We start from the raw sequence: 22,840 nt of genomic DNA on the forward strand, positions 1-22,840 counted from the left end.
CTTTAATGTCTTGATAATATTGAAAAAACTTATAATGGGAAAAAGACTTACATTGACTGAAGTGACTAATCATTTCTTCACATAGCGTTTTCACCCGCCAAGGATTCAGCATTTTAACTGTGGTGCCAAGCCTAGCTTTTTAAATTTTCCACGTGATGACATAGATGTAATGGCTCCATTCATGAGAATTTTAAATGGACTACCAGAGATTACCTGAAAGAGAACTTAAGTCCAAAATGTTATCCGCAAAACAAGCACTCAGTAAACCTTTGAAAATGAACTGAAATGGATCTTTCAATGAAATGCCATCCATTCAATCTCTTTATTGAGTCCTCGAGGAACCACAGTATGGAGTTTAAAAATCCATTTTTGCTCCTGTTGAAGAAGGCGAGTGGCTCTGTTCCCAACTCACCAATGGGAAAACACTTTCTCCAAAATTGTCCACTTACATTCTTGAATCTGGTGATTTATATTGCAAACACTTGGGTAACAAATACTTTTAAATAAATATTGTTAGTTTCAGTACGGAAATGGCACAATCCAGCCTAGAAAATTTGCAAGGTACCCCAGATTTGATAAGTAATCTTTAGCAGAAGGAGCCTTTGGAAGGGAGACTGCTTGAAGCTGCTCCCAATTCCTCCTTTTAATGCACTGCTGTCATATTTTCTAAAGTACATAGAGGGGCCGAATGCTAACAGGAATTGTCTTGTCTTGTGTGATAATTCATTTTCTATTTGTTCTCTCTCAAGTCTGCATGGAATTTGCCCCCCTCTTCCCCCCCCCCCCCCCCAAATCAGGTTTTTACAACTTCTCTCGCTTTTTCTCCAATTTGGTTCATTCCATTTTTTAAATGTTTTAAAATCAATTGTTAATGTTTTGATAATTTTAAAAAAAGAAATGCTTTTGACATGAAGATATTGTCTGTTTTAATATAGTCTTTTCAGAGTTCTGTTTTTAGATAGTAATGTTATCAAGTGCTTCATACTGGCATCTAGGACCAATGCAGCAGGTTTTCAGGATAAAACGTCTAGTCAGATCTTCATTGCCTACATGCATGCGTCTCGAGCCCAGAGTATTACTGTGCTACGAAAAGGTGCAGACTGGTGCGAGCTGTAATAGAAGAAAAAATGCCAGGTAAACAAAACTCCTATTTCACTCTTCCAGTTTGATATGAACAATGAAAGAAACACAGTTATCATAGGGTTACGGATAGTTTGAAATCATAATACACAATACTAACCTAGATCTCACTAAGCCAGTCAGTGGTTGATGCTGCTATAGCCAGAGCAGATAATAAAGCAGATCAGATACCAGAAGATCAATTACAGTAGTTTTTGGTTTGCAGTTTACCCTTAGATTGTCTGGAATACTTCAGCTGATTTAGGACCTAGAAGGGAAATCTCTGATCCTGAAATCTTCTGCATCCCCTTGGTGCTGTCAGGAGTCTCCCTTATTTAGAGAGTTATTTACTTCCATAGTCTGTACTGCAGAATCTTGTTAGTTCTGGTGCAGGGCATGGGGCTAAGCACTTGGAGCCCCCCCCCCCCTCCCACCCCAAGATTGAAGAGTGGGGATGTTCTCCTACCTCCTCCCCTTTTCAGATAGAATTAATGTCCCTTGTGCCATGCTGATGTCGCCACTGTGTAGTCACACTATTTCCTTGCCTGATACCGGGAAACATTATTGTGGTGAGGCTACCTCAGCAGCATGAGGGCCTCCCAAAAGCCTGGAGCTCTGGGCAGTCACTCCAATTTTCCAATCCTTCACCCCTTTTCACCCGAAGATGGTTCCAGCAATCTGTATATTGTTTACTTGAGGTTTAAAATGCCACATAAGCCCTTCTCCATATAATATTTGCACAAACCTATGGCGTTTTGAAAACTCGTATAACATTTTTGCATAATTATGTTGGTTTATAATGCGTATAATCAGAACCTGTAAAGACTCCGTGTGGTTGTGAAAGTAACTGATATTGCACGTTTAAAGATCAAAACCACCCGCCTTCCTTGCAATGGAAGTTACAAAACAGGTTGAGAGATGTGCAGGTTTCATGTGTAAGATGTGCCATTTGACCATTTCAAGGCTAATTTCATAGTGTTGTAACAATGTATGTCATTTAATGTTCACGCAGGCTTCAATCAAACCAGCGAAGATTCATGGATATTAAATGTATTGCTGTTGGTATCTAGTTACTTTTGTACTTTTGGGGTCACTGTAATCTGCAGGTATATTTTTTTTTTCAGTGTTTATACCTTTCCCTGTATTACTGCTTTTGCTGATATGGATGAGGTAAGAGATTTTTGTATACTTTGTATAAGTGAATTTTGTATACTTAAAAGAAAAAAAAAAAGAAAAAATGATTTGTATACTTTCTAAAACAGAGAAGAAGCAATACACTGCTAAGCATATATAATACAGATATTCCAACATCTGAAAATAGATTAAATAAAAGAAAAAACTTTTTACACTAGAAGACCCCTAATAGTCCAGCAATTAAGAGGGGAGATCAAGGGAGAGTTCATGAATCAAGACTGGACAGCAAACAGCTTCTGTTTCTTTCAGCCAGTCATGGCCAACCCATCTGAAAGCTGAGTAGGGGAAGCACTTATAGAAATCTTACTCAACACAAAAGCTGAAAGTTTAAGGTGGATAAAAAAAATATATAATTTAAAACTTGTTTACATGGAAATCATAGGACAGACGAAGCACCTAGTTGCCACAGTTTTGGTCTCCGAAGTAAAATTTGCTTCCTCTTGTGTATTCCTAACTACATGCAGAAAAACTAGAAATCTTATAATTCAGAAAAAGTAGCATCTTTGAACTGTCTTGAACAAACACAACCTAGCTGAATAGAGAGCTAGGAGAACAATTAATATTAAAAGTGACACTGCTAGAACCTGAACTCCCCCGAAAAAATCTTAAATACATACTTTTATTGAAGGACTGTGGAAGTTGCTGCCCAATCATAGGCTTCTTTTTAGACTGAGGAAGGTAACGGATTATAAAAAAAAAAAAAAAAAAAATGCAGGAAAAATGATGCCACCAGCAACTTTAATACTTCCAGAAAAATCACATTCTTTACAGTGGGTTAAGACCTAATTTTTAGGTGGTGAACATCCCATTTTAAGGAATTCAGGTGAGCACCAGCCTTGGGCATCCACATAAGAAGGAATTCATGTAGACAAACCATGCTTGAACTTGCTTATCCTTTCTGAGAAGAACCATCAACACAAAGGATGTGATTAGACCAGATACTGGTTGGACACTGTTCCCATCTGCGGCACACCAATCTTCATTTCCTCTTCCACTCTTAAGAGTTATGTCATGGGCTAGCTTTAATTGTTTCACCTCACCAAGACTGTTATGTTGGAGCTTCTGGCATATACTAATAGGTTCAGAGGCTAGCTCCACTCTGGGACTGTCCTCATAGATATTCATCAATAACCATGTGCAGGGTCCATTTGATATGTTGCACCAATCTTTGTAAATGTTGGATTCTACCCGCTATAATTACACCTTAATATGTCCTCTTCTGGTAACAGCCCTAATGAATTATGAAGCCAATTTTAGGATGCCCATACAGAAACAGTAAATTGTCTCAAAATAGAAAAATACTTCCAAATGCAAGTAGATCACCTAGTGTCAGGATTTTCAGCAGTTTTATGTGTGTGACAGTCTAATGCATCTTAAAATATGCCTTTCACCAAACATTAGACATACATTTTTGGGCCCATGCCAAATCACCAAGCCAGTTAAATCCAGTGGCTTTCAAGTTGAGCTTACCTGCCACCAAGAAGGTTCAGCAAGTATTTCAAGTGTCCCTCTTGAAAGGAGTACTATAAGGACCTATTTTCCATCTATCCAGAAGTCCGTCCACTGCAGTAAAAGTCAAACACTGAAGAGAATATGGTAATACTATAACCTAGATACCAAAACAATAAGCCCATTATACCACTTGGAGAGGCATATGGATCTGAGCATGTATATGGGAACAGATATTTTTCTCTGTGCTGTTCAGACTTGTCATCAACCCATCAAGGTAAACCCAGTTCTGGCACTTCTGGAAGGTGGTATGTGTTTGGAGAGAGCATGAATATAGGGGCTTCCAGTTGAGGGCACCTAAGCTTGAACTGGAGATCTGGGGTTTTGTAACTAAAAGCTACCATTTAATGAGCTAGCCATCAGACGAGTCTTATTTTCAGTAGGGTTTCTTCACGTTTGTGAATTTTTTCTTAAAGGTTCCATCCTTCATGCCACAAATTCATTTCCCTGTTAATCAAAACAGTTTTGCTACCTTCTACCCTAACTTGCATAATGGCATACCAGAAAGAGGTTTTATAGTTTGGATGTTAAGAGCTCTTAGATTTTATTTTAAAAATGCCAGACTAGAAAATCAGAACAATTTTCTTCTCGAAGAATAAAGAAACTATATTTTTTGTTTGTGTTCAGGTTGCAAAGCCTGCTGATGACAAATTGGAGAAATTCTGGATTGATTTCAATGTTGGAAGTAATAGTGTGTCTTTTTACATAAATAATAAGGAGGTAAAAGCATAAAGAAAAATCTTAAAAGCTTGTTCTGTAAATTTTTAAAAAGTGTGAAACAAAAATATATATGTAATCTGTGTGTATGTATATATGTATGTGTGTGTATGTTTAATATGTCTTAATCTGTCCCTCCACTTCTCAACTTTCTTTATAGGGCCCTTTGTGGGATTCAGTCAGATTGGGGAAAGAAATTATCAATAGTTACAGTTTACAAGGTAAGAATACAATCCAGGTATTGTCTTCATTGTTTTGCATTTCCCCATTGAGGACTGTATTTGTTTCTTTCCTCACCAACAGGCCGATACAGTACAGCTCCAGTGGAGTGCACTGTTAACCCGCAGTTGGACACGCGTTTTCGATGCACTAGCTTTACTCCTTATTCAGTAAGGGGTAATAGTGTGTCGAAAACACGCGTCCACACCCCCCCCCCCCCCCCCCCGAAACTAATAGCGCCTGCACATTGCAAATGCATGTTGATGGCCCTATTGGTTATTCCCGTGCTATTCAGAAGTAAAATGTGCAGCCAAGCCGCACATTTGACTTTCAGAAATTAACGCCTACCCAAAGGTAGGCGTTAATTTCTCTCAGCACCGGGAAACTGTACAGAAAAGCAGTAAACACTGCTTTTCTGTACACCCTTTGACTTAATATCGTGGCGATATTAAGTCTGAGGTCCCAAAAGTAAAAAAAAATAATTAAAAATTAAAAAATTAAAAATCTGCCCGCGGCTCGTGGGTTGAAAACCAGATGCTCAATTTTGCCGGCGTCCGGTTTCCGAACCCATGGCTGTCAGCGGGTCCGAGAACCAACACCAGCAAAATTGAGCATCAGCTGTCAAACCTGCTGACAGCCGCCGCTCCTGTCAAAAAGGAGGTGCTCACCCGTTCTCGGCCTGCTAGTTGTGGAGTCGACCAACCTCTGATCCATGTAGCTCATGTAGACCTCCTCTTGTACTACCCTTGTAGAACACTAGATGATTTCCAAGCTAACCTCCTGTCTGTCACACATCCTGCTGGTTTGTTCTATTTCATCCCTGAAGCAAGCAGAATGGAATCTATAAACATACACAACATTTATACAAACTTCTATGGCTGTGCTAACTACCTCTGCAGTGCTCCACCCAGTAGGTGCAACCTACGTCAATACCATTTCAAAGTAGTTGACAAGTAGTGTGGCTGCTCTTCGGGGTAATGTCTCCAAATGATATTGATTTGCACATACCTTGATAGGCATGAACCTCACTTGTAAGCCAGAGTATGTTGGATAAGATCTCAATCTCTTAATTTTACTGCTAACAAGTTTCTTAATACTTGCAATGTGCCAAACAGAGCTTCCTTCAGAATATAATCTATACAAGTAACATATCAAGGTATGCTTGGAAGTTCTGTTAAACCAGGTTAGTGGTGCCTAGTACACTAAAAGACTATTTTTCTACCACAGTTACTTTTTGTCATCTTCGGTTGTACTTCCAAGTTCTTGAGGATCTTTTTCCTTATGTTGGCAGCACAATCACTTGCTGTTGAATTCTACTAGCAAAGCCACTGAGCTTTTTTTTTTTTTTTTAACATCTGGTTTTCTTCCTTTAAATTTAGCAATCAGAATGGGAATGTCCCAGATAATTATTTCTTCATTCTTTGCAATTGTCAAGGTCATGATCTTGTGCTGTTCTGGTTCAGTGATGATAGTGTCTACATATTTTCTAGTGGATGAGCCATGCCACCTTGTTCTTTTCTGTGTACAGGCCTTGCACCCACCAATGAGATACATATCCCTTTACTGTTTTGTTGTATAGAAGCTACATTGGTCTGTTTTACTTCTTTTTTCCCCCCTTTGGCTGTGAACTCTTATTCACAGTTTACCATTCTGTGCTTAAATTATCAGCCTCTCATCTTTAGGTTTAAGTTAACCTCTCCTTAACCATTCCTATATCAGATGTGATGTACATGTGATTGCCAAACTAACTGTCTGTGTTCCCCATTGTGCTTTTGCCAAATGTTTTTCCTTGCCTATTTCTTTAAAGAGCTTTTTCCCTTGAATTGCATTTTCTCTTGCTGCTTTCTCCATGTGTGCTGGTGAATCCTTCTGTTCATCAGGATGCTTGCCCATGCTTAGGGATTGAAGCAGATGGTGGCCATTCTTTCTTTTTTTTCAGCACTTTTTCAGTATTTGGATCTCTTGAGCAATTGGTTCAGCAACCGGCAAGATAGGGAGCAATTTTAGATCTAATTCTCAGTGGAACACAGGATTTGGTGAGAGAGGTAACGGTGGTGGGGCCGCTTGGCAATAGTGATCATAATATGATCAAATTTGAATTAATGACTGGGAGGGGGAGAGTAAGTAAATCTACGGCTCTCGTGCTAAACTTTCAAAAGGGAAACTTTGATAAAATGAGAAAAATAGAAAAAACAGAAGGGAGCAGCTACAAAGGTAAAAAGTGTGCAAGAGGCGTGGTCATTAAAAAAAAACAAAAAACAAAAAAACATCCTAGAAGCACAGTCCAGATGTATTCCACACATTAAGAAAGGTGGAAAGAAGGCAAAATGATTACCGGCAAGGTTAAAAGGTGAGGTGAAAGAAGCTATTTTATCTAAAAGATCTTCATTCAAAAATTGGAAGAACGATCCAACAGAAGAAATAGGATAATGCATAAGCATTGGCAAGTTAAGAACATAAGAAATTGCCATGCTGGGTCAGACCAAGGGTCCATCAAGCCCAGCATCCTGTTTCCAACAGAGGCCAAACCAGGCCACAAGAACTAGCAATTACCCAAACACTAAGAAGATCCCATGCTACTGATGCAATTAATAGGAGTGGCTATTCCCTAAGTAAACTTGATTAATAGCAGTTAATGGACTTCTCCAAGAACTTATCCAAACCTTTTTTGAACCCAGCTACACTAACTGCACTAACCACATTCTCTGGCAACAAATTCCAGAGCTTTGTGTGTTGAGTGAAAAAGAATTTTTGCCGATTAGTCTTAAATGTTTTACTTGAAACCTTCATGGAATGCCCCCTAGACCTTCTATTATTCAAAAGTGTTAATAACCGATTCACATCTACTCATTCAAGACCTCTCATGATCTTAAAGACCTCTATGTAAGACCTTGATAAGACAGGCTAAGAGAGAATTTGAAAAGAAGTTGGCTGTAAGAGGCAAAAACTCACAGTAAAAACTTTTTAAAATATATCCGAAGCAGAAAGCCTGTGAGGGAGCCAGTTGGACCGTTAGATGATTGAGGGGTTAAAGGGGCACTTAGAGAAGATAAGGCCATCGCAGAAAGATTAAATGATTTCTTTGCTTCAGTGTTTACTGAAGGGGATGTTGGGGAGGTGCCCATACCGGAGAAGGTTTTCATGGGAAATTATTCAGATGGATTGAACCAAATCACGGTGAACCTAGAAGATGTGGCAGGCCTAATTGACAAACTGAAGAGTAGTAAATCACTTGGATCGGATGGTATACACCCCAGGGTTCTGAAGACTGGCGGGTGGCTAATATAACCCCCAATATTTAAAAAGGGCTCCAGGGGCGATCTGGGAAACTGCAGATCAGTTAGCCTGACTTCAGTGCCAGGAAAAATAGTGGAAAGTGTTCTAAATATCAAAATCATAGAACATATAGAAAGGCATGGTTTAATGGAACAAAGTCAGTATGGTATTACCCAAGGCAAGTCTTGCCTCACAAATTTGCTTTACTTTTTTGAAGGAGTTAATAAACATGTAGAGAAAGGTGAACCAGAAGATGTAGTGTATTTGGATTTTCAGAAGGGGTTTGACAAAGTTCCTCATGAGAGGCTTCTAGCAAAAGTAAAAAGTCATGGGATAGGTGGCGATGTCGTTTCATGGCTTACAAACTGGCTAAAAGACAGGAAACAGAGCAGGATTAAATGGACAATTTTCTCAGTGGAAGGGAGTGGGCAGTGGAGTGCCTCAGGGATCTGTATTGGGACCCGTACTTTTCAATATATTTATAAATGATCTGGAAAGAAATACGACGAGTGAGGTAATCAAATTTGCAGATGATATAAAATTGTTCAGAGTAGTTAAATCACAAGCAGATTGTGATAAATTGCAGGAAGACCTTGTGAGACTGGAAAATTGGGCCTTGAAATGGCAGTTGAAATTTAATGTGCATAAGTGCAAGGTATTGCATATAGGGAAAAATAACCCATGCTATAATTACACAATGTTAGGTTCCATATTAGGAGCTACCACCTAAGAAAGAGATCTAGGCATCATAGTGGACAACACATTGAAATCATCAGTTCAGTGTGCTGCGGCAATCAAAAAAACAAACAGAATGTTGGGAATTATTAGAAAGGGAATGGTGAATAAAACGGAAAATGTCATAATGCCACTGTATCGCTCCATGGTGAGACCGCACCTTGAATACTGTGTACAATTCTGGTCACCGCATCTCAAAGATATAGTTGTGATGGAGAAGGTACAGAGAAGGACGACCAAAATGATAAAGGGAATGGAACGGCTCCCCTATGAGGAAAGACTAAAGAGGTTAGGACTTTTCAGCTTGGAGAAGAGATGACTGAGGGGGGATATGATAGAGATGTTTAAAATCATGAAAGGTCTAGAATGGGTAAATGTGAATTGGTTATTTACTCTTTCAGATAATAAAAGGACTAGAGGGCACTCAATGAAGTTAGCATGTGGCACATTTAAAACTAATCGGAGAAAGTTCTTTTTCACTCAAAGCACAATTAAACTCTGGAATTTGTTGCTAGAGGATGTGGTTAGTGCAGTTAGTGTAGCTGATTTTTAAAAAAGGATTGGATAAATTCTTGGAAGAGAAGTCCATTACCTGCTATTAAGTTCACTTAGAGAATAGCCACTGCCATTAGCAATGGTTACATGGAATAGACTTAGTTTTTGGGTACTTGCCAGGTTCTTATGGCCTGGATTGGCCACTGTTGGAAACAGGATGCTGGGCTTGATAGACCCTTGGTCTGACCCAGTGTGGCATGTTCTTATGTTAAGTAGCATCCATAGGCATATGATAGTAGCTCTGTATATGTAATCTATTTCTATAAGATCCATACCATCTTCAGCACTTGGGATGTAGAATGTTGGCATACACTGGTTCTTATAGATTAGCTAAAAGGAATGGAGGAATTTTTCCTGTTCTTACATTTTGATCAAGATATTTCTGGGACAGTCTACAATTCCAAAACTGTATGAAAATGTGTATAAATTGAAAGTTGATTGATAGCTTATATATTATTCTATACAGTTCAAGCACTTTTCAATATAAGTTTTGTGCACTATTTTTTTTACTTTGCAGATTTTTTTTTTCTCTTAGTAATTTATATGGGATTGCTGCACCTTTTCCTACTCCAAGATATGTATATATGCTTTCCTGCTCAAGTTTGTTTATTTTGCTGTGCTAGTCCCTTGGAAATGTAGGAATAAAGTTTAACAAATAAGTTGAAGGTGATAACTTTTTTTTATTGTACGAACCATGCATTTCTGACTAGCTTTTGAAGCTAATGTCCACTTCATCAGGTTAATATTATTACCCTTAACAGAAACATGGGGTAACCTGCATGGAGTGGCTATTACAACCATAGGATACTTGCTGGCAGACTGGATGGACCAGATGGACTTTTTCTGCCATTATTATGGTCCGTTTTACCCAAGAAAACTAGACACACATGTATTTTTATCACAATAAAAAAAGGTATTGCCTCCAACTTATTTGTTACAACTAGAATCTAAGTGGAAATAAAAGTTCAACACATTTTTCTCTAAGAAAGAGACTTAATTTTTAGGGTGTGCAAAATTCATTTTCTTGTCAAATTATTTTTTACCTTGTGATGTCATATACATTACTACCATAAGAAGTAGTTATTGCCTGAAGCAAATGTTGTAGTGGTCTTAGGTGGGGAAAGAGTATAAAATTGGAAGTCTGTAGGAGTAATGAATAGGCATCAGACAGCTTTCATGGCAGGCAGGAAGAGGGAAGGCAAAGAGGGTTTGTCCTCAGAGCCTCTTCCTTTTATTGTACATTCATACAAAGGCAGATGATGTGTCATTACATGATTGGCTACTTTCCCATAGCAACAGAAGAGTCATTACACCATTGGCTTTGGCTCAGGGGGTGTGCACGGATCATATCATTGGCTGCTGAAATCTATACCTCCTGACTTTGTCCTGCCTCTGACTAGGGAAAACCCAGCCCTACTTTCAGGCTATCAGGATTAATTATAAGCCAGAGAAATACATGAAGTCAGGTATCCTTTCCTAGGCAGAGACTTAAGCACAAGTGATGCTTTTATTCAGGCAAAGGTCAGGGAGAAGGGAAGTTAGTGTTTAAACCCTGATGAAATGGCTTGCTGGCAAGCGCATATTTCCCACAGAAGTCAGCCTTACACCTGTTATGACTTGCCTCCATTCCAGATGATTTTATAACAAAAAGGATGTGAATAATTAGTATAAGATGCTCAAACTAGGTCTTCTCAGCTGAGATTCTTTCTTGATTCTCATAAAACACCGGTGCCTAATATTGACTAGCCAGTTGTATTAGGGTAGCCAATATCATCTTTTCTTTATTCACATTTTCTTTTTTTCCTTATTTCTTGTTAGTGTTTGTTCCATTTCATCTTTGCTTCCTCTTAATTTCTTTAGATAAGCGCAAGAGGGTCAAAATTGGAGTTGTCATTTTTTGTTTCTTTTCCTTTCTTTTTCTTTGTCTTTAATGATTGATTGATATTGATGCTATGTTGGCCCAGAATTTGCTGTTACAAGTGTTCTTGTGTTTAATTATAAAATTGCAATAAATATAATTCAAAAGATGCTCATACTGTAGTTTGCGTGTAACCAACAATCCTCCCTGTGGATAGGCAGACTGTCATGGCAAAATCATTTAGTCTGAGTTCCCAAAAGAAAGTTTTTTTTTAGAATTTGTGTATCTAATATCAAAGTTAAAATGAGATAATCATTGTATGCTTTGTAAATGGTACCATGAATAAACCAAATATTTTTTGTGCTTGAAAGAATTTATTAAAATGGCATCCACAGAGCAAACTGACCTGATGCTGTAATACACTTTACTTTTTATAGAGACTGATGATCAGAAGATTTTCATCATTTGCCTGGTGAAACCCATCTCTATCCTTAACAGAGAGACAACAAAAGTCAAAATATATTTTGAGGACCAATTTAATGTTCTACCAGTCATCAAAAGGATTTTGGGAGAAGAAAGAATGGCAAGTTATCTTTTTTATTTCTTTCTACTTCGACTACTCCTAGTGCTGTATATATCCTTAGCTTGACATAATTCATAGCATCCCTGCTTAAATGGAATAGTGGTTTACAGTGTAAAATAAATATTTCAAAGCATTTTCTGTAATTAGATACTGTACATTCTTCTACATATACAATCAACACAGTGCAGCCCTGGGGCTTCTCGCAGGACTGAAGAATGGATCAAGTAAAAGCAAAAAAGTCAGCTGTTGCAGGACTCTGGACCATGTTCTGTACAGTTAAAGCACTTTTCAATATAAGTTTTGCGTTCTCCTGTACTCTGCTTTTCTAGCAAGGGTTCTATTATTTTGATGGAATCCTTACAGAAAATCTTAGAATAATCCTAGGTATTGGGGGTATACTAAAGATGGAGAGTTCAAAATAGCATTTCTATAGTTTTTGGACAAAGGATTTTTCTGAAGCTGCTTAATTAAGTAGTCTTTGGCTGTAGGTTTAAATGTAGTAGTAAAGAATATAGTTCTGGAGATTGATAAGCTAATAACTTAAGGAGAAAAAAGTATGAAGACTGGAAAATAAAAAATTTTATTCTTTTTTGTTTCAGCTACAGTTTAGTAAAGGTGAAGGATCACTTAGTGTAGCGACTAAATCTGTGTTCCAAAAGACCTTTTTTGTCTTGTCCTCATTGATTTGCTATATCGCTGCAAATCATTGGGGATGGATCAAGCTAGTGCCAGACCTGGTTCTGCCTGTTTACTCATCCTGCTTTTCCTGAGGAAATCATTCAAAACTGTTGATGTATTCAGAGAGGCTGAGCCAGTCTATTTTATCTCTATTCACGACAATTTGCTTCTAACTGGTAATCTCCATGACTATGAGCCTCTGTATTTGCTGCCTGTAATGTGTACTTGCAGCCCTAAAGGCCACTAAAGGTATTTGTATGATTCTAGGCTTGGGATGCCTCAGATTCTTCCTTTTAAGACTTAATAGCAGCTAAGGTTATGCTAACCTTTTAATTGTGCATCTTTCTTACTGAAGGAGGCACAAAGTACACAAAGGAAAAGTACGCATGGAGATTTTGTATTTTCCTTCCCCCCCTTTCCTAACTCTACCTGCTTTACTTCAAGGCTAAAAGTACATGTGCTGGGAACAGCAGGCACACTTTTATTCACATCTGAGGGAACAATAATCAAACTGCGTTTTTATGCATGTCAACATAAGTTTACCCACGTAAAAATGTCTGATTATTACCCCCTCAGTTCTTGTATTTAGAATTTTTGTCACCATTGTTCGCATACTGTGGTGACAATGTAAGGTGAGAGCAGAAATTGACTGTTCAAATCACTATTGCAAAACCTCATTTTAATGTGACGTGCTATAGAATTCTAGTTCATAACTTTGTACAGAAAACACCAGGCGACAAATTGAAAAATAATGTACGTAGGAGCCCTATTATGAAACGGTCTCATGTGGAATACTGGCTTGCTGCGATTTCAAGGACAAAATATGTAGCAATTAATGTGGTTTTTTTTGGTCAGCAGACAAAGACAGACGACAAAGGACTTCCAACTATGGGACTAACTGAGCTTGAGGGGAACACACGTAAGTATCCATTTTTCTATTTTAAGATATAAGTTGGAAATTGATTTTGTCATAAAGATTTCTTGAGGTAAAATTTTAAAATGTAGTAATTCCTGTGCAAAATGTAAAACCAGGGCAATAATTCAATTTTACTAATAACTATCTCCAAGCAATGGCTGCTTCTGGTTAGAATGTGCTTTCTCCATGGACAAGTAGGGGACAATAATTGGCCAAATAAGTGGATGGCATCTGATAGTGCAAGATAGAAAAGCTGTCTAAGCTTGGGAAACATGAGAAGGTTTTCCGAGCATGGGTAAATATTCCTGTGCAGCTGCCACATGAGATTCCTCAATCTTTTCTTCTGCTTGTGCATAAGAATATATACTGTTCACTTGCTCTTCAAAGATTTTTCTGTTAGTTTTTACTTTTCTTAATAAGGTATTTTTATTTTTCCTTTTGTTTTCGTGAGTCTCAAAAAAAATTATTTAAAAATTTTTAGTAGTGTTATATTTTCATCTCCAAATTGAGATAAACTTTATCTCCACTCTATTTATGATATCAAACAGCAATCAACTTAAAAAAAAAAAAAAAGGTCTCCTCTGGTCTTGCAAGATATCCTTGTCCAATAAATATGACAACTGTATTTGCTGTTTAGGCCAATCATATGATGAACCAATCTATATTGCCTGAGCCTGGATGTTTGCTGTTTGATATCATAAATAGAGTGGAGATAAAGTTTATCTCAATTTGGAGATGAAAATATAACACTACTAAAAAATTTTTAAATTTTTTTTTGAGAATTAGAATTAGAATATCTAGAAGGTTTGCATTAAAAAAAAATTCATAAGTTATCCTCTAGCTTCTTGACTGACTAAGAAGAAGCCATCATCAGCTGAGGGACCATCACTAAAATCATTCTCTCTTGCTAAGTGCCATAACTCAATCTCAGTGCAGGTGCCCTTCCTCTTCCAGTAAAGAAGGAAGAAAAGTTGTGCTCTTCGGTGCCAAAGCAGTCAGAAGCCAAGCCAGGCCCCCACACTGATGCCAACAAAACAATGGTGCACAGAAAAGTGGCACCATCTCCCTTTAGAACAGAGACTTCAGCAGTGCCATAAGAGAGTAAAGGTACCACATCCTTATCTGCATCAACAAAGTCTCTGTGCTAAGGTTCTGGTATTGGTGCCAATCTGACAAAAATATTGGTTCATTCTGAATCTGCTTTGGATAAACATTCTGTGCCAGTTGTAGTTCCCAAATCCAAGTAGTTCTTCTACTGGAGTTCCTACTGCCATACAAGACAATTACCCCTTCATGAGAAAAATGTGGCTTAACTTCATCAAAAACTGTTTTCCTAATGCACCAGACTTTCCACCTCCTCCATCCTAACTAGAACAGCCAACTCCCATTTTGAATTCTGTGGTCCCCAAATTCTGAAACTCAGTCCCACTCTCCTGCCTCACTAACTCAGACCAGAGTTGATACACACTGAATCAGTCTCGCAGTTCTCCTTCCTCGAAGGACCCACCAATAGTGTCTAACTGAAGGAGAGACTGCAAACATCCCTCTTTCTTACCATTCAAATATAGGGCCTACAGGTCTTTGATTGGACTTCCCTGTGCAGCCTCCTAGAAATATATCTCCACTGGAACATATGCCATATCTTGCTTTTGTCCAAAAAAAATGGCAAAAACAATTTCATTTACTTTAGAGGAGTCAAAATCAAGGTCAAAATTTAGTCCTGGCTTTTGACTACAGTATCTATGAAGCTTCATGCTTGGATCCAAACAGTTGGGGGAGGGCTTCAATTCTTCAGCCCACTATGATCTGCCATAACAGACCATTGGGTTTTAAAGATCATACAGTTGGGATGTCCTTTTAAATTTAAAATCCTGTCTTCCCCCCCCCCCCCCCATCCAAAGAATCCTACAAAAGATCCTTCTATGAATGCAGAACAGTTCCAATTATTCCAACAAGAGCCATCTGCCCTTCTCATTGCAAATGCAGTAGAACCAGTCCCAATACCACAAAGGAACAAAAGATTCTACTCCCAATCATCATTCCAAAGAAGACAGGAGGACTCCATGCTGTGTCTGTCTAGTGATATATCAACAAACAGCTGAAGAATTAAGTTCAGGATGTTCTTATAATAACCATCCTTCCTCGTTTGGAGATGGTTAACCACCTTAGATCTCAAAGGTGCCTACACAATCCCCATTTTCAAAACTTACAGGAAACTTCTGTGATTCACCATAGCCTGTGAACGTTACCAATATTATGTTCTTTCATTTCTGCAGCATCCAAAGTGTTCACGAGGTACCTCGCAGTGGTTGCTGCTCATCTAAGAAAGAGGAATGCATTTTTTCCATATTTAGACAGGCTCACATCAGTCATACCCATCAAGAAGCTTGCTCCTGTACACTTTGAATGATGCATAACCTTCAATCCTTAGGAATCATCATCAGTTTCCTAAAATACAATCTGAAACAGACTCATGTTAATGGACTTTATAGGAGCTTGCCTGGATACCACAGAATGGAAAGTGTTCCTTCCTTATCAGAGAGCACATGAAACAATCCAAACTTTCAGATTCAAAAACAGAGGTCTGCCCATTTCTTCATGAAGCTGTTGGGATAAACATGGACTGTTGCCACCATGTGGCCCATTATGCAAGTTTCAACATAAGAGAAGCTCAGTGGCACCTGAAGTTTCCGTGGAACCAGCACCTACAGCCACTTTCCCATAAAATAAATATATTCAACACTCTCTCTCATTCTTGGACACCAAATCTGTTAACGGGTCAGGGTGGTTTTTTTTCACTAACCTCAGTTCCAAATAGCAATAACCTCATGCCTCCAAGCATGGTGAGCTCATCTGAATGACCTTTGTTCTCAATGAAATTAGTCTCCAAAGGAAAAATTGCCATCTGCTCCACAGCTATCTTTAGTGGCTAATAATCACTAAATCAGGTAGCACAGGAAATATTTCAGTTTTGGTGAGCTCCACAACAAAGTTCTCATTGACTGTTCCAAGACCCCAGCAGGGAACAGATGCTTTTTCAGTCCCCCTGGGATCGAGGACTTCTTTATGTATTCCCTAAGGTTCCACTTTACAACCAAGACTCTTCAAAAGTTAGGAAGAGAAAAAGGTCTAAATGATTTTGATAGCCCCTATTTAACCACGTCAAGTTTGGTTTCTATAGCTTCAGTGCCTCGCTGTTAAGCAGCTAATACAATTGAGAATATTCCCAGCCTTGGATCACTTAAAGCAATAGAAATGTTTTTCATCCCAGCTCTAACTTGCATGGATGCTGAGCTTCAGCTACTATCTTTTATGCAACTGCCTGCTGAAGTGAGTCAGGTTATTCCAGCATCAGGAAGATGGTTTTACCAAAAGATCTTAAAATATTTTTTCTCTGGTATCAACAAGTCATTTGAGACCCTTTTTCAGTATCTTCTCCTCTTCTTCAATACCTCTTTAAGCCTATTGAACTTTGAATTAGTTTCCAGTCTTGAGTCCATCTTAGTAGTGGAACAGCACATGGAGAGAATTCCTGTTTCCCAGAAACCTACAGTCACCAGATTCACGGAGAGCCTGACTCACCTTAAAACTCTAGATAAAGATCCTCTCTCTCTTTGAATCTAAACATAGTTCTGGCTCAGCTCATGAGACTGCCGTTAGAACCTCTAAGAGCAGCAGCAAAACTTTCTTGGAAAGTTGTTTTTGTTTTTTTTTTCCTTTTTGATAGCAGGAACTTCTACCCAAAGAATAAGAGTTGCAAGCACTAGTTTTATGCTCGCCATGTACCCAGATTATTCACAGTTTTGAAAGCTCATCTTGAACTTCTACCAAAAGTGGGCTCATGATTTCACGTAAACCAATCCACTACCAACTTCTCCCCCCCCCCCCCCCCCCCCCCCCCCCCCCCCCGAGACCACATGCCAATAATAGCAAACAGGGTCTCCCTAATGCTGGGTGGCAGAAAAGTTTTATTCTGTTGTGAAAGCTTTCTGTAAGACTATTCTTTCTAAACTATTCATTTCCTTCAAGCCAAATGGGAGGGGGTTTTCAGTTACAAAAAAGACTTTGCACATGGATTTCTGATTGCATCTCTTATTGTTATACACTGTCGCGACAGCAACTTAAAACTAAGGTGAAAGTCCAACATGTCAGAGCTACAGCAACTTTCTTCGCTCCGCTTCCAAGGAGGATAATTCCAAGTTTACCACCTAGCCTTCTCTCCACACTATCATCGCTCATTACTACCTAGAAAATGCTTCATTTCGTGAGCTGCTTTGGCCAAGCGGTTCTTAAAACCTTGTTTAATTAGGGCCTTCAACTCTTTCCCTCCCCCAGCCTCTCATTTCAAAATAAGATGTTTTCATGCAAGCCTCATCTTGGGAGTCCCCACATGAGTGGCAGGTTAACGTTCCTGCTTCTCCGTGGAGGAAGCAAAGTTGCTTTACTTGTAACTGGTAGTCTCCCTAAATCAGCCACACAATCTTTCCCTTCTCTTCTTTTGAGTTAACTTTTAACTTTCTACAAAGACTGCAGAGACTTGGACAGTGGTGGCTGCTGTGCAGAAACACCGTGCATGCTCAGAAAATCACCTCAGGTTTTCTGAGCTCAGAGCTTTTAGTGCCTCTGTTGTTGGATGATGCCACCCCCTTGCTTGGCGAATTTAGTCCTGCTGTGTACAGGGAACATGTGTTACAAATAAGCAACTTTGCCTTATTTTTATGCTTCATGTCTTTACTGAATGCCAAAAGATATCATTGCATCGTGTTTTAGGCCATTAAAGACTATTTACTGAGATGGTTTGTCTAGCTAAATCAGGGACTTCTCCAGGCAAGCCATGACTTTTAAATTTACCACCATGGTGAATGGCTCTGACTTATCTGGGTAAGATTTTAGCCAGATAAAACTTGTGTGGATAAATAGGGAGTGTTTTAGGATGGGCCAAACTAAACTGGATAATTCTGAATAAGTTATCCAGCTAAGTCTGGAAATGTCACAAGGCAGGCATAAGTTATCTGGATAATTTAGATTTATCTGATTCATATTTGTACCACTGAATATCTGGTTTCAGTTATTCAGCTAACCTACTCGGAATACCCATGGCTCATTATCTATCTCTAAATTTCTTTATGCCCCGATTTTTGACATGAAGTGCATTCAAGCCAAGTAAATAAAAATCAAACTCTGCTGCTTCAATCTCTTGCCAAGTGATTAAGAGAGCAGCACCATATTCTGTAAAGTTTAAAAGTGGGAGATTAAGGACCTGGTTTAATTTTTGGTTTTAAGCTGGAGGAACATTTAGATTTTGAAACTCTCAAGTCACCTTTTGGAGCCAAATATGTCTGGCAGCCCCTGGACCAAAGTCACCTGGAAGGAGAGCATCACCTTGAACGAGCAAGCAGTGATCCTGTAGCCTAGGACCTGCTCTCCAGCTGATGCTATAGCCTCTCGCACAGAGGATGTCTCCAAGGACTTGTGCTCAGGAGGGAAGAGTTAGGATGATTGTTGGAGTTGGCAATTCGATCAATGGGAGTGTAAATAGCTGGATGACTGGTGGACATGAGGATGTCTCGGTAACTTGCCTGCCAGGTGCAAAGCTGGCGGACTTTGTGTCACCTAGATGAGGTATTAGACAATGCTGGGGAGAAGCTGGCTGTGTGAAACTGAAGGGCTCCAGCAACATAGGAAAGTACAGGAGGGAGTTTCTGGAAGCCACATTTTAGATTTTTAGGTAGAAAATTGAAATCCAGAATCTCCAGGTTCACGTTCTCTAATGTGCTCCCTGTTCCATGCACAGGACCCCAGAGGCAGGCAGAGCTCTGGAATCTCAATGCATGGATGAGGTGGTGGTGCAAGGAAAAGGGCTTTAGTTTTGATAGATACTGTCCAACATTTTGGGGAAGGGAGAGCATAATCTAAAAAGTGACACGGGCTACTGGCGCTAACCTCTTAAAAAGGAGACAGAGCTGCCTTTAAACTAGAACATGGGGGAAAGCAGACAGTCGCTCAGCAGTGCACGGTTTAGTGAGAGGTATCTTTGAAGCACACTAACAAAATAGGGGAGTTAGAGCATCCTGATACAGAGGTTCCAATAAAGGCAAAAGTAGCCCAGGTGCCTTTAAGTAGCAGATTGCGTTAAAAGAATCTAAATTATCCCTGTCATCTGCTAAGGCAGTTGTATATACAAATAAAAACACACATTGAAATGTCTGTGTAAAAATGCAAGAAGTCTAAAAAGTAAGATGGAGAAGTTATGCATAGCATTGAACGAAGAGGTAGATATAATTGGAAGGAGGATTTCCAATGGGACAGTGCCATGCCGGGGTACAAGTTATATCGCAAAGATATAGGGTGCATTAACTTGGAGGGCGGTGCTATTCTATATTAGGGATGGCTAGGGGCCGGTGCTAGCCTTTTTGCTTTCCTGTGCTAACAATTAATGTGCTGCCTCCCCCTCCCCCCCCCCCCCCCCCCCCCCCCCCCGGTGTCCTCCAGTTCGTTAGTTTCCCTCCAGTAATCTAATCTTTAAAATCTGATATTCCTCCCTACCCAGGTCCACCCCCTCTCCTTTGGAACCCATGGCCAGTGCAGGGGGTATTAGATGCTCTAGGAGAACTTTAAAGCCCCCATCACCCCACCCCAGGCCGCTGCACACATGCGCACACCCTTAACAATTATGCATTTATAATAAATTTTACATTAAAAAGAACATTCAGAGCCCAGTCTTCTAAGGTAAAATATCACTTACATGCACTGCTGTGGCACCAACCAGAACATCCAGCAAAAATACCCATATGGTATTAGACCTTTTCTAATATATGTCGAATGTGGGCTTGACCCTCAGAAAGCCATGAGTGAACCATTACAATATAGTAAACTTCCTATACCAGATCAGCATTTACTGCCAGCACTCAAACAAAAACAATCTTACCTATGAAAAAGTAATGCTGCAAATATTACATCAGGTCCTAAAATACTATTACACCTCCTATTAGGAAAACAGAACAAGCCAGGCTGCTATAGATCCCTACACAGAGAGTACACGCTAACAGAATACCTCGCATGCAGAACACACAGACCGTCACCAAATACAGATTTAAAAAAAGAGAGACCATAAAGTATAAATAAAAATGTGCAGCAAAATAGTGAACTGGAAATTGCAAAAAGCCAGACTCTGAATACAGTGCAATAATGTAAAAAAAACATAAGGAGAAAAAAAATTTCAAGACAGAATACAAATCCAATAATTAAACTCATATAAATTGATTTTTTTTTTTTAATTTCCCAAACACCAGTAAAATATTTCAAAATGGCAGACACGTTAAATAACACCAAATAATTAAAAATAAGGATTTAACAAAACAAAACAAAACCTCCCACTCTCCATACCTGGGAAACTTCAGTTTCCAGTCATCCTAAGATTATTTCGGCTTAGTGGTTGTGGGAGGGCACACAAACTTTCTCCTGTCTCTCATATATTCACACACACACTTAATTTTTCTTAGACATATTCATGCTCACACGATCATACTTCCTCAGATGCACATAGTCACTTGCTCCTACATGTGCGTACACATACATACATGCTCACACACAGACACGTGCGCTCCCACTCACGCAGTCCCTCCCCTCCCCCACACAAACTACCTCTCACATGCTCCTTCTCTCTCTCTCGCATACTCGCGCGCTCTCTCTCTCTCCCTCGCATACGGGTCTTACCTTCTTCTCTTCCACTTGCTCCCCCAGCAGCCCTGGGCCCACCTCTTCACGTTGGTCTCCATTGGGTCGGGATTGCAAGGTGGTCTCAACTCTCTACCTTGGCTGCTGGTGGGATGGGGGCCACAGGGTAGCTCACAGTCTCACTACCTCTGTTCTTCCTCCCCTTTCCCTCACTGTCTTGACTCTTTCCCCCCTCTTCTCACACTACCTTAGTTCTTCCCCATCCCTATCTCTCTAGAGATTCTTCTCCTCCTCCTCAGTAAGTCACTATCTCAGCTTTTTTCCCCCTTCTCACCCTCTTTCCTCATTACCTTAGCTTTTCCCCAATGTCTTCCTTCTCATGCTTCCTTACCCAGTCACTCCCTGCCGCTTTCCCCTTCCCAGGCTCTCTTCCTTGTCGAAATGGAGTGGAGGCCATGGGGCTGCCTGGCAGAATCCAACCTGCTGGCAGCTTTAGTAGAGAAACGCCTCGGGGCCATCCGTGACATAGAAGAGCCTAAGGGAGGCTCGCCTGCTCAGATTTGGCATCGGATTGGGCCAGGGTAAACCTAACCCCTGCCTGATCTGACGTAGAAACAAGTGGATCCTCTCTGCAAGCCGACAGCAGCAGCATTTCAGTGACATCATCTCCTGCTGCTGCGGGGCCACCCTCGCGAGAGGAGCAGTGAAATCTTTCAGCTCCTACCGTGAAAACCGGTCCTGCAACAGTAGAAGTCGGCTTCGCTGAAACGCTGCTGCTGTTGGCTCGTGCAGGGGAGGGGATCCACGTGTTGCTACACTGGATTGGGCAGAGGTTTGGATTACCCCTGCCCAATTTTTTATTCTTAAATATAAGCATGAAAGCCGCCTTATGGTCTCCTAGGCTGCAGGCGGCCCGAGCCTTTCCTGTACTTGGGTTGCCGGCAGGTTGGATTCTGCCCAGGCAGCCCCGTGGCCTCCGCTCCATTTTGTATGCTGGCGTCCCCAGGCCGCCGCAGCCCTGTGCAGGTGCACGGCTTGCACAGTGGATTGCTCTGGCCCTGGGGAATGGCATAGAGTCAATCGGGATAAAGATCCTGCAGGAGAATAACTACACTGTAGAATCTTTATGGATAGAAACTCCATGTGTGATGGGGAAGAGTCCCGAGCCCCAGCTCCCCCTTCCCACACACCCCAGAACCTTTCAAGAGTCCCAGACTCCAGCTCCTGACCTTGCTCCAGCCATGTGACTGGGGCAAGGTTCACAGGTTGGACCTTGGCCAGGTGGGCAAGGTCAGGTCAGCAGCATTTTGGAAAATGGCGTCGACTGGGCCAGGTGTGAGGGTGCACCCCACCCCCAAAGTGGGAGCTGCTACTAGATGTAAAGGGGGTGGGGGTGGGTATGGAAAGGGGATGCCAAGACTTGGAACCCAAAATGTTTTGAGGTTCTTGGGGTGGTGGTGGGGTGCTGCCTTGCTATAGTTACTTTTAATTTGGGGGAATGTGGGCCAGGGGGCCTGGACATTCATATTTGATTATTCACCTTTCGAGGAGGACCGGGGCCCTCTTCTTCTTTAGTGACTTGGAGGTGTTCTTAGGGTATTGGGGGGGGGGGGTGTTCAAGGGGGGAGGCACCAGACACTACTTATTTATTTGTTGGCACTTTAGGGGGGTATGGGGAGCCATCGCTGCATGGGCAGCTATTTCTATACTTTTTGGCAGTCTCTGGGCCGCCTCGAGTGGTGGTCCTGTGTTAAGCCATGTATCAGTCCTGATCCCCTACTCAACCTCCCTGTTTTCCTGCTAC

At 40.4% G+C, this 22,840-nt stretch overlaps 1 protein-coding gene across 7 annotated transcripts in view; it reads left to right on the top strand.

Annotated features, from left to right (window-relative positions):
* Positions 1-22,840, top strand: part of SYCP2L (synaptonemal complex protein 2 like) — a 240,762-nt gene that overhangs the window by 96,030 nt on the left and 121,892 nt on the right. For 5 of the 7 annotated variants that reach the window (XM_029590656.1, XM_029590652.1, XM_029590654.1 and 2 more), the window contains exons 12-16: positions 2,244-2,289; positions 4,450-4,542; positions 4,700-4,760; positions 11,620-11,765; positions 13,299-13,362. In XM_029590656.1, the coding sequence (XP_029446516.1) occupies positions 2,244-2,289; positions 4,450-4,542; positions 4,700-4,760; positions 11,620-11,765; positions 13,299-13,362 (410 nt within the window). The remainder of the gene's footprint in view (positions 1-2,243; positions 2,290-4,449; positions 4,543-4,699; positions 4,761-11,619; positions 11,766-13,298; positions 13,363-22,840) is intronic. The other 2 variants (XM_029590653.1, XM_029590658.1) reach the window with 2 other exon arrangements.

The sequence above is a fragment of the Rhinatrema bivittatum genome, chromosome 2, assembly GCF_901001135.1.
Source record: "Rhinatrema bivittatum chromosome 2, aRhiBiv1.1, whole genome shotgun sequence".
In the NCBI taxonomy this organism is placed as follows: Eukaryota; Metazoa; Chordata; class Amphibia; order Gymnophiona; family Rhinatrematidae; genus Rhinatrema; species Rhinatrema bivittatum.